This window comes from Sabethes cyaneus, chromosome 3 (genome assembly GCF_943734655.1).
Source record: "Sabethes cyaneus chromosome 3, idSabCyanKW18_F2, whole genome shotgun sequence".
Taxonomy (NCBI): Eukaryota; Metazoa; Arthropoda; class Insecta; order Diptera; family Culicidae; genus Sabethes; species Sabethes cyaneus.
In genome coordinates, this window is record NC_071355.1 from 232,270,986 (window position 1) to 232,289,308 (window position 18,323).

The window sequence follows — 18,323 nt, forward strand, 5'->3', positions numbered from 1 at the left end:
AATATTTAAAAAAGTTTTTGTCCCTCCGGCGTTCGGCCATCGAAAGGGGGTGTGGGGGGGGGGTGGGCGAAAAAAACAAAGAGAAGTTTTTATTCGAGCAAAAAAAATGGATTTTAGGCATCTTTAGTTAAAGTTTAAACGTGAAAACCAAATCTATTCTTGCTTTTAAAAAATACGTTGCTATTTTTCATGCAAAAATCTACGAACAAACGAAAGAAAACTTTTTTGGTCGAGTTTCGGAAATTCCACAGTTTGAACTTTTCCATTTCTATTTTTCCATTCAAGAAGCGTTAACGCAACTCTTACACTCATTTTTCGAGTTTTTCAGGCAGTAGAGCCCACAGACAATTGATTTTATAAAAAAAATTTAACTCATATCATGCAAATTATTTTTTTTGCCCCCCGATTTTTCAGGCCAATTTCCAAGGGGGGTGACAAAAACTTTGAAAATGATTTGCAATGGCCTAATCAAATTTTCGTGATAATGCTTTTTTTCCTGAGTTTATAGCTAAAATACTCGGATAAATTCAAAAATTCATATCTCATGAACCAAACAACGTAGAGCAATCAGTTTCTTATGGAATTGTTAGTAAAGGAGAGCAAACGGAAAGCAAAAACAGAAAAGAGCACGAAGGAAACCGCGACAAATACTTTTCCAACCGGTTGAAGAGCAAACACGCGAAAGAAAAAACGTGACAGATTGGGAAGAAAAACGACTCGCGAAAAGGGAAAAAACTGGAAGTGAAGAAAATGGGAAAGAAAGAAAACAAAAAACGAGATGACAGCAAAAGCAAACAAAAACAAGAACAGAAAAAATGATATAGTATAAAAGGGTGATAAAAGGGCTAAAACGGAAAAGAAAAACAGGATGTAACAGAAAAGGAGGAGAAGTAGGACATAATAAGAAAAACGGAACATAAAAAAACGAAAAACGAGATACAAAAAGAGTTCAAAAGCAAATGAAAACGGAAAAAATCGAAACCGTTACCCTAAAAAAAAGTCGATAGTGACAAAAAACCGAAGCAGAATTGAAGAAAAATGTGAAAAACGAAACAAAAAAAGACAAAAAAGTAACAGCTGACAGAAAAAGGAATAAATGAGAGATGAGAGAGGAAAAAAGAGAAAACGTGACAAGACAAAGAATACGGAATGAAATGAAGAATAGCGCGAGAGAGAGAGAGAGAGAGAGAGAGAGAGAGAGAGAGAGAGAGATACGACGGAGGAATCGAAGAAAACGGAATCTAAAAAGAAGAATATAGGAAAAAATGGGACAGTAAAAGAAGAAAAAAAAGGAAAAACTGATTTCAAAAGGTAAAACGTAAGAGAAAAAGATGAAAAACGAGAGATAAAAATAGGTAAACCAAAGAGGTTAAAAGGGAGCCTGGCAAAAATGACAGTGAAAAGGGGCATCAAAAAGAGAAAAAATGGAGAAGACGAAGACGAAAAACGAAAAAGAAATTAGGAGATGGAAAGAAATAGAAACGAAAACTGGAAATGAAGAAACGGGAAAACGGGTAGGAAATAATAAAAAACGAGACTAAAACACTGAAAATAAGAAAAATGAGGCAGGAAACGAAGAAAAACGGAGCAATCAAACAGGATCTGCCTCATGCTTCTTGTATACGGAGCACCGTTCCGTAACATTCCGTAAAGTATACGGAAGAGAAAAATATAAAAATGATAGAAAGGGGTCAGTCCCGGCGTAATGGTTAGCATTCACGCCTCTCACGCCGAGAACCCGGGTTCAAGTCCCAACCCCGCAGAAGTCACGAATGACCCAAGCTGGTTAAAGTGACTATAATCTAACAAAAAAATAATAGAAAATAAAGAGAAGCCATTGAGAAAACGAGATAAAATGAGAATAAACTAGACAGAAAAAGAGAAAAAGGAACAAAAAAGGAGGAAAAAGTGATGGAAATAAGAAGGAAAAGGAAAAAAAAGGAAACACGGGAGCATGAAAATGAAAAAATGAGAACAAAAAAGGAAGAAAACGGAACAAAAAAAGAAAACACGATATAGTATGAAAACTGGTGAAAAATGTCTAAAACGGCAAAGAAAAACAGAATGTGACAGAAAAGGAGCAAAATCAGAGGGGCTGTGTACAAGACACGACCGCATATATAGGTGACGCAGGACTACGTAAGTCTCTTTGTAGTGATAGTAGCATGTATTCATGCTTGTAATCATTCGATTCTTCATATATACATGCAATATGCAACATATATACATGCTACATGCGTTGTATGTAACATTTATCAAAGTAGTAACATTGCATACGTTCAATTCTCAAAAGATTGTGCATTTGAAAACAATTTAACAAGCACACAAACTATTGCTTTCCTGTTACCTTACTGAAATTAACAGATTGTTTTTATTACCCATGGTTCCCCACGTTGAAGGGATTTTACCAATTCTATCCTATTTTATCAACAGCACATCTTTTCACTACACTTCTAATGAAACGGCAAGCATGCGTTTTCATACAAAGTCGTATTATAACCGAACACTACAGCTGTAGCACATTTTTCCAACACAGATATCAAATTCGCCGAGGTTTAATCGTCTCGCAGTAAAGAATTTGCGATCTGTTGGGACAATGAATTTATGTCATTTTTCTGGCACACTTCCCTAACACAGACATCAAATTGGACTAGGTTTAATCGCGTTCGTAAGAAATCTGTTGGCACGAGGAGGCTTTGTCACTCTTTCTGGCGTACTTCCCAAGCAAGGACATCAAAATGGTCTAGGTTTAACCGCGGTGTTAAGAAATCTTGTTGAAATAAGGAAACTTTGTCACTTGTTTTGGCTTACTTCCCAAGCACAGATATCAAATTGGTATAGGTTTAGATCATTGGGTAAGAATCTTCCAACCAATCACGAAGCGAGAATTCTGGTAAAACATAGGTTCATTAGTTTCAATTTTTCAATAGTTCAACATCAAGAATCCATACTTTTCTTCATTTGGGTCAATTCTTAGAAGATTTTTCGATCGATTGGTGTAAGAATATTGAAAATCGATCGGAAAACCGCTGAGCTATTAGCGCTCAAAACCTTTCATTTTTCGTGACCCTCGCATTTTTCGATTTTTTGGAATGACACCCTATCTCAAAACTTGCCGTAAGACGTAGTCCTACGTCAAAAACGAAAAACGGGATAGAAAAAAAATTGAAAAGCAATCAAAAACTAAAAAATTAAAGTGAATAAAAGTCGAAACGGGACAAAAAATTACGAAAAAACGGAAGAAAAAAGGCGAAAAGCGGAACAGAGGAAAATTAGAATTAAGACAAGAGACAATTAAAAACGAAACACGAGAAGAGAAAAAGGAAACAGTCGGCAGAAAAAGGAAAAAACGAAAGAGAAGAAAAGGGAAAACAAGACAAGAAAAAGAAAACGGAATATAAAACAAGAAAAATGAACGGTAAAATGAAAAACAGCGAGAGAGAGGGAGAGAGAGAGAGAAGAAAGAAAACCGATAGTATAATCGAGGAAAACAATGAAAAAATAGGAAAGAAAAACAAGAAAAAACAGGAAAGAGAGACTAAATAGAGTGAAACAGAAAAAAGATGAAAAACGAAAAATAAAGTAGGTTAACCGGAGAGGAAAGGGTTTTTCCCTTTCCAAAGCCAAAAATATAATAAACGTGACAGAAATGATGGAAAAATGAGGCATTAAAGAGAAGAAAAACGGAACAGACGAAGACGAAAAACGAAAAGAAAACGAGATAATAAGAGCTAGAAAAAACGAAAAAAGGAATCATTGAAACGAATAAGAATGAAGGAGGAAATATGGAAAACGGGAAAGAAAATAACAAAAAACGAGTGAAAAACGTTAGGAAAAAGAGGACTGAAAATAAGAAAAAATGGGACGAGAGACGAAGAAAAACGGATTGATGAAGGAGGAAACGCGTAGCAGAGCAAAGGAAAGCGAGATAAAAAAGGAACAACGGAAAGAAAATAGAGCAAAAACCAAGGAAAGGGTACAGATAAGGAGCAAAAACGAAACAAAAAATGAAAAAACGGGACTGGAAAAGAGAAAAACGGAAAATAGATATAACTTGTGAGAGAATAAGACGAAAAAGGTCAATTTTAATTTCAAGTAAAACTTGGTATCTAATTTCGTGTCCATATCTGGTTTGAATACAAGACAAATTTATTTTCAATTTCAAGTTCAATTTAAAGTCAGATTTCAAGTCGAATTTCAAGTACAAATTGAAACCCAATTTCAAGTCAAATTTCAACTTTAATTTCAAATCCAATTTCAAATAAAATTTCAAGTTCAATTTTAAATAAAAACTTCCAATTCTGTTTTCATGTCTAGTTTCAAGTAAAACTTCCAGCCCAAATTAATTTAAATTTAAGTTCAATTTAAAGTTAAATTTAAACTAACGCTAAAGATTCACTATTTGTCATGATCTGTACGGATCGTGATCTGGGCGTGTGGCGATAACTCACAGATTTTATCAAAACCACTGATCTTCCATCCCTGATCAGTACCCATATTCTGGATTCCGATCGACGTGCGTTACAGCATGCAGTTGATTCTGATCAGTATGGATAATGCACAACGCAGTATATTTTTGGTGTATATCGTGATTAATTATTTTTCGCATCAGATACTTCGTCCCTTTCCAAAACAGAGTTTTCGTCACGACCGTGTATGGAATCGTATACAAATAAGTAAAAAGGAAAAACACCCTGTGGTCGTTAATCACATGAAGACTAACCGGTGCGACTATTGGAAACGCATTGCCTGTTTCTATCGCACTGATCGAGTAGATAACAGTCTATCTTCTCGGCGGTACAAGCAAAGAACAATCATGCAAGAAACAACATCGTCGCGAGAAGAGTTTGTGGGGCGAATGTACAATGATAGAATTGGAGAGCAAAATAAAACTAGGTATATGACCACCTAGTATAAGGGTACTGTAGTCGTTTAGTTAGTAAAACATTTGAGTACCAACCAAAAGAGCGTGTGCGCGAGCCCCACCTGTCATAGCATAACCCAATATATTATGAGCAGGGATACCAGATTTGCAGATTTTTGGAACGGTCTTGCAGATCATTATAAATTTGCAGATATTTGCAGTTTTTATGACTTTTATTGTTTTGTTGCAGATTTTTGTTCGAAGCTCTTTAAACTTTCACAGACTTCCTAAAAAAGCGTGCAGATTTTCGCAGATTATTTTCAAACCAGAAAATTCGAGTAGCCGGAAAGCTGCTCGATTTTTCCGGTTTTCGAGCAGTTGCAGACATTTTTTTTAGAAAATATGGCATCTCTGATTATGAGTCTATATCGAGCTTTTCCAGTTGATCCAATTGATCATTCTTCGCATCAGACTCTTCCTCTCTTTCCAAAAAAACAGAATAGATTCCTGTTCCTAGAAGTCCATTTTTTCAGGCCAAGTCATTCTTCTGAATGTTCGGATGCCCCACCTTTTCTTCATGTCTGAGGGACACTTGTAAAGTTAGTTATTATCTATAATATTACTAAAGTAAGCATTGAAATATCTTTGGTATTAACCTTATAACAATGCTAATAACAGCATTGCAGCCTTATAGTACCATAAATGCAAAAGATGACAGCAGAATGCAACCTCAGCAATATTGTAGTCAATAATTACCTCTTTGAGTGTCCCATACATCACTTTTTCAAATTCTGCTTAGCTAAAGCGGTATACTCAGTCAAAATCGAAGCAATATCGAAGAACAAAGAGCGTGCCAAGCATGGATGGAACTTTAACAGGGCTAGTACGGTGCTTTAAATTATACAAGTTCGCTTCGGTACAGTTCGTACAAATTATTATTATAACTACTTTGCCCTCCAAAAATTTATGTTCTCTATAATATTTCATTCCACATCGCAAAACAGTTACAAATGAAATTCAGCACATCAAAAAAGACCAAATTCATGAATGTCTATTGTGTATGTATGTTAATTTGACAGTGCATGTATGGTAAAATAACTAGAAACAAAAATAAAAACAGCATATGCAATAAAGTTTTAATATCTGTGTTTAGAAATATTAATTAGATAAATTGTTTGTCTTAGTTTTGAGTTTGATCTGGAGGTAGGATAAGTAATCAAAATAAATGTATATTCTGTGCTAGTACTGGAAAGAGTAGCTCTCAAGGCCAAAATGCAAAGAATACTCGAGACAGATGTCCTGCGACATATTTTCACTTGATCTGTTGACATTTTTAACCCTAGACACTGTCACCAAATAACAATAAAGCCAGGGAGTAATATTCACTGCAGGACTAGCACAGAAAAAATATCTGCAGAAAAACCTCTTCGAAAAATAAATGTTAAATATTTTACAGCAAATTCATCCCAGAGCAAAATAGTAGCCCATTCTTTTCTAATGTTTCACGTGTAGCGAATTCGTTTATTAAACTTGGGTTCGAGTTTACGAGAACATAGAATTAGATTATCTAAAATTAAATCTTCTATGTTATTCTACATTAATTCAAAGTTTATTAAAGAACACTGACAGTGCATGTCACGATGACTCAGTTTAATAAGCGAATTCAGTAATATGATGGTTTGTTATGCCCTTGTTTAATTTGTTTTGATCTCTCCCAATCGAATGGACGTCTCCTACAAGTGTTGAGTCAAAAAATCAGTCTTTTTTATATTTTCTGATTATTACCTAGCCATAATATAGTGCAAATTTAAGTTTAAATAATCATCACTATAGAATATAAGTTTTCACACTTGATTTTCTAGCAATATATCATCATCTAAACTACGTTTTACACAAAAAAATCTATCTCTGAACCTGGAAATTCAACCTGGTAGTTAGCACATTCATCTGAAACCCCAGTATTCCGTAGCAGAAGGCACCAAGCATGGTTTCTACCCTTGATGGTGTAGCGTTTGCAGTTGATTCTTTACTCTCCTGAATGTGCATCGCTGTTCCACGTGATAGTTCCTCAGTTGACAGCCTAACAAGCCTAACGACGGTTTTTCTTTTTTCCATCGACAGGTCCCATCGGTGCCAGCATTGTGGCCATGTGCCCCAGGAACGTCGGACTGCACACAAACCCAGCTCTGGCCATGTGCAAACCCACGTTCGAAGTTCGGCCTGCAACGATTTCCGCCAACAGCGGAAACATCGGTGTCGGTGTCGGCCAGCAGGTTCTCATTCCTCGTGACGCCGCCACCGTCAAGCTGAACCTGAACAGCAACAGCACCAACAGCACCAACAATAATAATAATAATAACAACAACAACAACAACAACAACAGTTGCACCACAAACAACAACCACTCCGTCAGTGTGAACGGAAATGCAACCGGTAATCCCGTTAGTGTCACTACCGGAAATGCCAATAACACCAAATGAAGCAAATGTGAAAAAAAATTCTTGAAGCTCAGTTGTGTAAATTAACGCCCCTAGTTAGCTTCCTGTACATATTAAAGCAAGATATAACAATATTTCATCATTATAATAGCTTTAAGGGTAGTTAAACAAATAGTAAAAGTCTATATAAATATAAGTTCAATCAACCACTTTAACATTGTTCCGGCGTAAAAATTTAAATAATTGGCCACTGTATCGCACTCTTTATTTTTGTAACAGCTCAAGTAGAAAGTTTTTTTATTGACTCTGCAATTGGAACAGTAATTATAACTTTTTGCGAAACGACAATTGTAATCGCCTAATTTTTTTTCCATCACATAATTCTAAGAAGGAGAAAAGTTCACTGCTACGGGTTAAGAAGTTTCCTAAAACAGAACACAGAATTTCTCGTTTCGCACACACGCAATTTACGGTTGACATCGAGCTGTTCGGGTAGGATTAAACCAGCTGTGGATTATGTTTTGTATATTAAACGAACTATTTTTAGAAAAGTCGATTCAACAGAAAAAAGCATTTAATGTGATATTTAAGTAGTGTAATCGATAAAAAAAGGAAACGAAGCTGACATTGATGTTCGCAATCATAGTGACTAAAACTAAATCATACACCACCAGCATCAACAGCAACAGCAAAACAAGCAAATTTCAATTTTAATATTCGAATAACAGCAAATAATTTTAAATGTGCTTAGAGGTAAGAACAATATTGTCAAGCCAAAGAAGCATTAATAGTGTTTTGATCTGCTGCGTTCTATTCGCGCAAAACAACAGCCGACTATCAATCTTCACCTGTCTTTATCATAGCTGTGCAACAATCATGTCGCTAAGCAGTTGAGCATCCTTTCGTTTCGTATTTTTACTTACCAATAAAAAAAACAATTATCTACTGAACCGCACTCGTTTACTTTTATTGAATATCGAATAATGACTTTCAGATGAATCATTGCTCCGAACTACCATCCTTGGAATAGTTTTACTAACACTCGCAGCTAATAAATAAACGTTCACATACATACGCTCGACAAACTAATCCGAAACAAAAATGCATTTACCCCGCACACGGAATCTGACTGTACCGCAAACAGGCCCCGATATTGTCCTCCGGACTTCCTTTATCCAGACCTTCACCGAAATGAATTCCCAACCCGAAAGGGGTAACCGAGGTTTCCACCCGGCAGGGTGTTGCCCCACCGGGGCACAACGAATTGCCACAGTGCACCGGAACGCAGCTTGGCAGATCACCCATTCCGATACCGATAAAGTCCTCCACAATGCACGGCAGCGTTATCCGATCCCTGCAGGTCGAATAGAACTGTCTCGAAAAACGACCCTGCCGGCTGGATCCCTCGAAATCCCGATACGAGTCGAAGATGCTTCGCGAAAAAAATGAAGGAAAGAAGCTTCCGAAAAATCCACCTCCACCGCCACCTCCGGAGCCTTCTTCTTCAGGATCATTTGCGGGTTGATCATCGGCGGGTTGATCATTGGAGGGTGGATCATCGGCAGCTGGTTCATCAGCAACAGGTTCGTCGGCCACCGGTTCATCCGCCGCAGGCGCAGCATCACTGGGATCTGCTAGAGCAGGTGGAACATCTGCCGCCGGTGCGAAAGGATCACTGGCAATTCCAGGATCCGTGAATGTACCCGTTCCATCAGACCCAAGCAACCCCCCGGAACCAGGGTTAAGAATTCCTCCCTGATTACCACTGCCGAAAGGCGTTGAAAAACTACCCGAACTGTCAGCCCTCGGGTTTCCGATGCGAAAAGATTGGTCATCGCACGGTTCATAAGCAACAGAACACATTCCTTTCTCCTGTCGGATGCACGCCCTGTAGTTGTGATTAGCCAAATGTCGACCGTTTTCGGCGAAATTGAACGTCTGTATTACGCCTTCCGTTCCGGTAAAGTACTGCATGCACCCGCTCGGTGCTCTTTGGCTGAAAGGAATCTGCGTCACCTTGATCTCCCACAGCCTCTGCGTAAAGGACCGTGGTGAGAAGTTCATCTCCAGTTCTATTTCATTATTCGCACGAGATTTGGAATTTACGTCGTAGTACATGTGCTGGCCATTATTTTGACCACATAAATCGAACGTGAACACTCCTCCAACCATCCGCAGCACATCCCCGTCGCAGATTCCTGTCCGTCGGTTAGGCTGGCCCTGGAAAAAAATACAAAAAGTATTAAGCAGTGTTAAGTTGAACAAACGTAAAACGTCATTACCAATGCAAAGTGGATGAAATCAAATCTTAACTGAGTTATTTCCGAGTTGATAAGTTTGACTTTCAGCTTGCATGCCATCGTGTCTTGCGACACCAGCGCCGGAAAGCTGGGTGACACAAAGTAGGTGATGTTGTTTGCCATCTCCTGATCGCAGGTGGCCGTAACTGGTGACGAGAGTCAGAGAGATGAAAGACAAAAAAATACATTAAATAACAATTCCGACGAAGTTCACTAGAAAGTTTGTCGTCATTATAAGCACACAAAACAACAAACTGAAGCGGCTGAACTTACAAATACAGCACACGCCGAAACCGAGTGCACATTCGCCTCGTGACGAACCACCCTGGATGCGGCATTCGTACACATTCATGCACTGACCGGTGCGCAGTCCATCGTCCGAGAGGCATTCGTCGTCCACCGGAACCGGGAAAAAGTTAAGCACTGCAATATCGAGACAAATATCATGAGCATAGAGTCACACTAAAGTTGATTGTTTCGAAATTTATTCATTTGATGATGTTTTGGCTCTCAGATTGTTGACCTTACAACTAATTTTATGACCATTTTGAACTTTTCAAATTTCCCTTTCTCTGCGTTAGAAGTTTTTACTCTTCAGACTTTTAAAATTTTCAAGTTTCGGATGTTCCAGCATGTGGTTTTCCTTTAGAAAATTTTTATCTTCTGTCAGTTCTCGATTTTCCATAAAAGCACAGTGAGATTAAGATATTCAATCTCTTGTTCTACCCAAATTCACCCAAATTTCTATTCTTCTAATGGCTTTCCAACTTTTCTGCCATGTTGTTTTTTTAGTCATCTATTAATTCTCAATTTTGTGACGTTCTAGAAGTCAGAACTTATAACTGAGTAATTCTCGCTGAAACGGGGCTACTACTGACACGAGGTCTTCAAATATTCGAACTTTTGCGCTTAATTGGTTGAAAATGGTTTAAAAATATGAATTACACTTTTAATACCTCGAAATATTGGACCCCTCGTTCGCTAAGGGGCCTAACAGTTTCAAAAAAAGTTGAATTTTGAGCAAATCTTGAGATCTATATCATGTGATATTTCATAAATTTGCCATGAAATAACTAACAAATGGCACGGTTCTGTAAAGAAAAAGAAGAGGACTTTCAAATAGAGTAAACAAATTTTTGGCGGCCATCTTGGATTTGGTCGCCATATTGGATTTTATCAAACAATCGCCGTTTTCACCATGAGCCCCAACCGATTTTCATTTTAAGAGCAACATTGGAAAGCTGAGAAAAAATGCTACAAGAAACATTCATACAAATTAGGTGTGCAATGGCATTAAGTGAATAAAACAACCAGTTATTTGTAGCAAGGGTCACAATTTTCATGTAATTATTGTGATATTTCCAAAATTTGCTATGAAACAAACTACAAACGACAGGGCTTTGTAAAGAGGAGAAATAGGGTTTATAAATTAATTGAAAAAAAATTTTCCTTTCACTTGACTTCTGGATTTAACTATGCCCGACGGCTATCTCCTACCAAACTTGCTATCCGTGGTTTCACATCTCTCTCTCTCTCTCTCTCTCTCTCTCTCTCTCTCTCTCTCTCTCTCTCTCTCTCTCTCTCTCTCACACACACACACACACACACACACACACACACACACTTTCTCTGTTTCTCTCTTTCTATCTATCTATCTATCTATCTATCTATCTATCTATCTATCTATCTATCTATCTATCTATCTATCTATCTATCTATCTATCTATCTATCTATCTATCTATCTATCTATCTATCTATCTATCTATCTATCTATCTATCTATCTATCTATCTATCTATCTATCTATCTATCTATCTATCTATCTATCTATCTATCTATCTATCTATCTATCTATCTATCTATCTATCTATCTATCTATCTATCTATCTATCTATCTATCTATCTATCTATCTATCTATCTATCTATCTATCTATCTATCTATCTATCTATCTATCTATCTATCTATCTATCTATCTATCTATCTATCTATCTATCTATCTATCTATCTATCTATCTATCTATCTATCTATCTATCTATCTATCTATCTATCTATCTATCTATCTATCTATCTATCTATCTATCTATCTATCTATCTATCTATCTATCTATCTATCTATCTATCTATCTATCTATCTATCTATCTATCTATCTATCTATCTATCTATCTATCTATCTATCTATCTATCTATCTATCTATCTATCTATCTATCTATCTATCTATCTATCTATCTATCTATCTATCTATCTATCTATCTATCTATCTATCTATCTATCTATCTATCTATCTATCTATCTATCTATCTATCTATCTATCTATCTATCTATCTATCTATCTATCTATCTATCTATCTATCTATCTATCTATCTATCTATCTATCTATCTATCTATCTATCTATCTATCTATCTATCTATCTATCTATCTATCTATCTATCTATCTATCTATCTATCTATCTATCTATCTATCTATCTATCTATCTATCTATCTATCTATCTATCTATCTATCTATCTATCTATCTATCTATCTATCTATCTATCTATCTATCTATCTATCTATCTATCTATCTATCTATCTATCTATCTATCTATCTATCTATCTATCTATCTATCTATCTATCTATCTATCTATCTATCTATCTATCTATCTATCTATCTATCTATCTATCTATCTATCTATCTATCTATCTATCTATCTATCTATCTATCTATCTATCTATCTATCTATCTATCTATCTATCTATCTATCTATCTATCTATCTCTCTCTCTCTCTCTCTCTCTCTCTCTCTCTCTCTATCTCTCTCTCTCTATCTCTCTCTCTCTCTCTCTCTCTCTCCTTGCTGATTTAGAGAAAAATGCATTCAAAGTTTGCTGCTCTGTATGGCTTATAGCTATCAATCGTTCGAAATCATTTTATAACTCTGGCTGTTTGCAACATTTATGTAGTCTGATTAGAGGAAAATTGAGCTTAGAACATTATTGATCGCTTGCCGTTATTAACCCATTTTTTTTTTAACACCGACCACATATTGTCTCGCACCAGTAAGCAGGATAACTTTCGCTAAGAATATAGTTTGATACACACTCGCTCTTACAAGTGCTTGGTTTGATGTTACAGATATAAAAATAAAATATGTGTTTATCGCAAGTCGGCCGGTTAAAAACAAAAGGGACAAACAGCAACAAACTAGAAAAAGACTAGCTTGCTTTGACCCAAAGACTGCCGCACAATGCTTACCACCGGTAAGGTACCAATGTTACTTTGGTAACTACCAAGCACTGCCGCTACCAACACAGTGTGACATTATCAGGTTTCCTTTTGTTGGGCATAATAGGGTACGGGAGGGTATTTCCAGCCCATTAAGCGGCAGCCTGAACAATATTCAGGAACTACGTTGAAACTATACTTATTCGAGACAAGATTTTTATACCAGTTGATAGAATATTATTTACTGAATATCTGTGTGTATTTTGGTCTTAATGAAACGCTACTGAATTTGAGTTATAGTCGCGAGAAATGATGAAGTCGCTGCGGCTAAATTGGGCCCATTTTCTATAGTGGTGTCTGTGTTTTTTAAATCCAACCGGTCGAAATAGCCTGCACAGGGATTAGATGCTTTAAAAACAGATTAAAAGAGAAACCGATGGATAACGTGTCGCTAATGCCTACATTCCGGACTCATTGAAGATAATTAGTTTTGCAGTGACAACAGCTTGCTGCTGGCGCTAGTGTATCATTGAATCGTTCATATACATTAGCACCAGTTATCACTCAAATGCCAGCTATGTCAACACGATAGAAGCATTTCAGGCATTTCAGGCCTCATATATTGGTAGTAGTGTAAATAACGCACCATATGCTGGAATTAAAAACAAAATGCTGCTAATGGCTAGTGAATGAAAATTAATTTATATGTTCAGAGGGGAATTTTTATGCTCTTCCGTGATAAAAAGAAATAGAATTGTTCTGTGATAGCATATCCACAGCTGTTTAGTTTCTAGAATAAGTAAACGTGATCATAATTGTGTGTTTTCCAAACTATCATCAAGATCGGATACGCGTAAGCGATTGCTGCTGGTTTTTTCAGCCCGGTTAGGTGCTAGTGGAAAAACAGTGGTTTTGATGTTTATTGAATAAAATTTAGCAAATTAGACCATTGCAAATCATTTTCAACGTTTTTGTTGAAGCTTTGAAAAAATACCTAAAGTCCATTTTTTTTTTGCTCGATTAAAATATTCTCTTTGTTTTTTTTCGCCCCCCTCCCTTCAGTGGCCCAACACCGGAGGGACAAAAACTTTATAAAATATTTGTAATGGCCTTACTTACATTTTTATGAAAATAACGGCAACTAAATTTTTGGGATTTTTTTCTCAAGCTGTCAAAAAAAGACAAAGATACGTGAAGAAGATCTGATTTATCGAAATTAAAGATACATTATTCATTGTTGAAAAGAAATTAGTGTACGTTTGAAAACGGTCCGTAATCGGCCGTCATGTCAACTTTGCGAATGCGTCTCTTCATTCTACCAATCAACTGTTTGCAATTCGTGGCTCTCCAGTCATTTTTGTTCACCAAGGAACTCAAAATCCCGAAAAAATCTTCGATTGGACGCACTGAGACCGATTTTTCGGGCCGTGGTTTTTGGGTAAAAATGGGATCGAATGGGTATTCAGGAACGATTGTGTTTTTTTGGCCCGATGCGATGATGTTCTGTTCGGTCAAAACACGTATTGTCCATCTGCATGATGTTTTTGTAGAAACGGGATCAAAATTTTCTTCAAACATTCGTCTGGTGCATCTTAATGAATAATGAATCTTAATGAATGAACAAGCCAGAAGGCTTGTTGTTGAAGAAACGAGAAAGAGAACGATGTCCTTCTGCGTCCATAATTTTGTTTGGTCTTCCAATACCTTGCTTGCGAATAGTAGTTGTTGGGCATCTTAGGATATGGTAAACAGTCGAAGCCGCAACATATTTGCTTTTTAAAAGTTGTACCGTATATTTTTTACCGAGATTACTGTTGCATTTCGTAGAAGTGTACAGCGCGCTCCCAGAATGCTTCTTGTTTCGACGAAATTTTTAGCAAAACTCGGCAAGCATAAACAAAACAAAAAATATTAACAAAAAGACGAGAGAGAGAGAGCTAACACATACATACTCTCGTTTCTCTCTGAGCTTGTTTGTAGTTGAACATAAGGGCCGCGAAAAAATTCCAAAATTTTAGTGGCCACCCGTTAGTTATATGTCGCAGTGGCCTTTTAACCCAATGCCCCTCTGGCATCCAAAAAAAAAGTTATAACACATTAAAACCTATGAATGCTACATTCGTTTCAGTATTGTTATATAGCGGCCAAGTTTTTATTTGGGAAAGTGTAGCCAAAAACAGTAATGTATGCCGAAATTAGTAACGTGCTGGGAATACCCTCCCGTACCCTACGTAACGCATAACAGAGTTTGTCTCTTTTGAAAGCAACAGCATGGTTGTCCGCTTTCCGCTTTCTCGTTGTAAATTGACTGTTCTCTCGTTTCCTCTAACTTTTATGTGAAACATTTCGGCTGCTAATCTCGTGTCTTTGTTGTTTATTGTAATGACACATACAACGGACTAATGCTCAAATTACGACAATTGGACGACAAGAAGAAAAAACGATAGCTTAGCTTAGTTAGATAGATGACGAGGTAGAGAATATACGTGTTAATGTAAGTGGGCAACATCCGAAGAAAATTGTTCAATGTCTACTATATAAATTATCAAATAAATGTTATATGTTTTAGGCGTAGTCAATGACCGAAGAATAGTAGGTCGAAACGTCCGCTGAAAACACAGTATTGGTCTAATTTTCCCCGAAAATATCAAGAAACTCAGATTATATCCCACATGACAAGTTTAGTTCCATTTGCCTAATTAGATTTCGAGATATAACGAAATTTGTATCTCATTTGTATGGGAGCACCCCTTCTCAAAGGGGAGATGGGTCATAATTCGCAAAAGGAAAAATTCTTGCCTCCAAAACCTCCCACATGCCAAATTTGGTTCCATTTGCTTGATTAGTTCTCGAGATATAAGGAAATTTGTATTTCATTTGTATGGGAGCCCCCCTATTGAAGTGGCTAAGGGTCATAATTCGCCACAGAACAAAATCTTACCTTCAAAAACCCCCACATGACAAATTTTGTTCCATTTGCTTGATTAGTTCTCGAGATATGAGGAAATTTGTATTTCATTTGTATGAGAGCCCCTTCTCCTAAAGAGGGGAGGGGTTTCAATTCACCATAGAAAAAATTCTTGCCTCCAAAAACCCAAACATGCCAAATTTGTTCCATTTGCTTGATTAGTTCTCGAGTTATGCGGGAATTTGTGTTTCATTTGTATGGGAGCCCCCCCTCTTAGGAGGGAGGGGTCTCTAACTATCGTAAGAATAGCTAGAATAGCCAGATTAGCTTTGTTTTGTACTTTCAAGTTTTCGAAGTTTGCATCATTGTCTTGCTAATATTCTGATCTTCTTCCATTTATAAAATTTGCGGGACATCTTTCTTCAGATATAAAGAAAATTCTACACTTTTGATTTTATGACTTTTCCAGTGCGGTCTGGTACGGTATCATAATTATTCACGTTGATTAATTTGCGATTTTCGATTAGTGATTTCTGATTTCTGATTACTGATTTCTGATTTCGGATTTCGGATTTCTGATTTCTGACTCCTGATTTCTGATTTCTAATTCTTCATCCTAAACATAGGTTTAGCTATCCGTTACAGAAAACCTTTAATATTTTCCTTTCGATCCAAAGCTCAAAGAAATAATGCCTCCGGATGCCAAAATAATGCATGCCTCAAAACTGCATCAAACAGTGCAAATGGTGTTGTAGCTCACATTATACTGAATCCTTTAAAAGACATTCCACAGTTGCACAGTTTCTTCGCTGAATCAGAACAGAAACCACGCAACGACGCATCCAGACAGTAGAATCAAGAAAATTACTTTTCCGCTGCTGTTGAAACATAGTTTCCGAAAACTTCTGTTGCAGTGCTAGGTAAAACTGCAGTGGAACGAAGTCATTAACGTTCAAATAAATTAATTTGAAAGTGGGTTGTAATCAGCTTCAGTATTTAACACTTTAATTAGAAGTATTAAATGTTAACATAAAGCGATTTCGACTCGAACGTAATTTACAACAGTTACTCGCTGACTCGAGCAGATTTTATCTTTATCAATAAACTGCAAAATGTAACTATTCTTATGCACACTATGTAATGCTTATGCAGAATGCACGAGCAAACTTACCAGATGCATTTGTGGTTTTTGAAACCAAACACTCACCCTTGGCTTTCCGGCCGCTGCTTCGGTATCCTCCGTCGAAACTGTTATCATCGTCTCTTTCGTAGCCACCATCGTCCTGCGAAAATGCATCCAACCCGAAACTGTGACCCCGCCGCCGCTGGCTTTCGGTAACATTGTGTAAATTAGGGTCAACTCCCAACGACTGCGAATCGGATAATGAAGTCGACCGACGACCGAATGCGGACGATGATCTAGCGGATGATGCTAACGATGGCGACACGGCATTCTGCTGCTGCTTCCCATCGTCGGCTGGGATTCCCCAGATGTCGTAATTTTTCATCGCCGGCCAGGATTTGGCCGCTAACGAGGGCGCTGCCACTACGCCGGATCGCATCACAGCGACGGTAACCAGGGCCACCAGTGTCGTCGCTGGCACCGGCGATGGTTTCAATTCACTTCTAGACACCTTCACTTTTGGCATATTTTCCACGAATAGTTTTCACCCGATGTTCGTAATTGGCATGTTTGCAAATTGAACTCGTCCCATTGTTTAGTTCGAATGACTAGACACTTTCACTTTGTAAGATGAAATGGTTAAAAGGCAAATTTGCTCAGATCCCAAATAAAATAACATTTTCTAGATTTTCGATTTATCAAAACCCGTTTCAAAAAGAAATTTTCGCTGCAAAAAGCAAATTTTTATGCACTCTCGATGTTTGAACAATCAATCCAATCAAATTGCATAAATATGAATTATTCAACCATGAAAAAACGTTCGAAACAAAATAAAAAAAATAAATAAAAATATGTGCATAAAATTAACAATCGCATATTCGGCAATAATATTCATATATTACCGCAACAAAGTAATCAATCTAGCGGAAGTTAGTGTTACTGTATGCTGAACGGTACAGAAAAAAACAATGCATAAAAACAATATCAATTATCCGGTTCGTTCAATATTGACGATATTCAAAAGGAAAATGGCAAAAACGTTTCTATATATCCCGGTTTTTTATGCGAATACCGATTTAATTGCTTGGCAACGGAGCAAAATTTATGTGCCGGATATTTACGAACAACTTTATCCAAAATAATGGGAACTGAACTGCAGAATTGCATAGAAGGCATCCGGTTTGAGAAATTCAAATTTGCTTATCTGATACCATGATTTATTACACAAACATACAATTCACGCTCTTCTAACTCGCTTGTTTGTAGGTCACTTCTATTTGAACGTTACACTCGCTAATGGCAACAAACAAACTAGGTATGTTTAAATTTAATTTTTTAATTATAAAACACCACTTTCACCAGCTTCAAGAATCATCTGCACATATCTGATTGCTCGTGAACAAAAGCAAATTGAATAACAAATCGAATGGAATTCCGTTAAAAACAGGCGCCAACGCAGGAGATAAGCAAAAATAACAACCA

General features: G+C 37.0%; 2 protein-coding genes across 8 annotated transcripts in view; one reads left to right on the forward strand and one right to left on the reverse strand.

The window, feature by feature from the left end:
• The window catches only part of LOC128744417 (potassium voltage-gated channel protein Shaw), a 133,594-nt gene extending 125,374 nt beyond the window's left edge, over nt 1–8,220 (forward strand). For all 7 annotated transcript variants that reach the window (XM_053841423.1, XM_053841419.1, XM_053841425.1 and 4 more), the window contains one exon: nt 6,986–8,220. In XM_053841423.1, the coding sequence (XP_053697398.1) occupies nt 6,986–7,344 (359 nt within the window). In that variant the 3' untranslated portion in view covers nt 7,345–8,220. The remainder of the gene's footprint in view (nt 1–6,985) is intronic.
• Nucleotides 8,221–8,409: 189 nt separating this feature from the next.
• LOC128740871 (uncharacterized) lies at nt 8,410–17,367 on the reverse strand. Its single transcript, XM_053836443.1, has 4 exons — nt 16,926–17,367; nt 9,876–10,025; nt 9,585–9,748; nt 8,410–9,522 (listed from the first exon to the last, which is right to left on the reverse strand). The coding sequence occupies exons 1-4, from the start codon at nt 17,365–17,367 to the stop codon at nt 8,410–8,412; spliced, it is 1,869 nt and encodes a 622-aa protein (XP_053692418.1).
• Between the last annotated feature and the right edge of the window lie 956 nt (nt 17,368–18,323).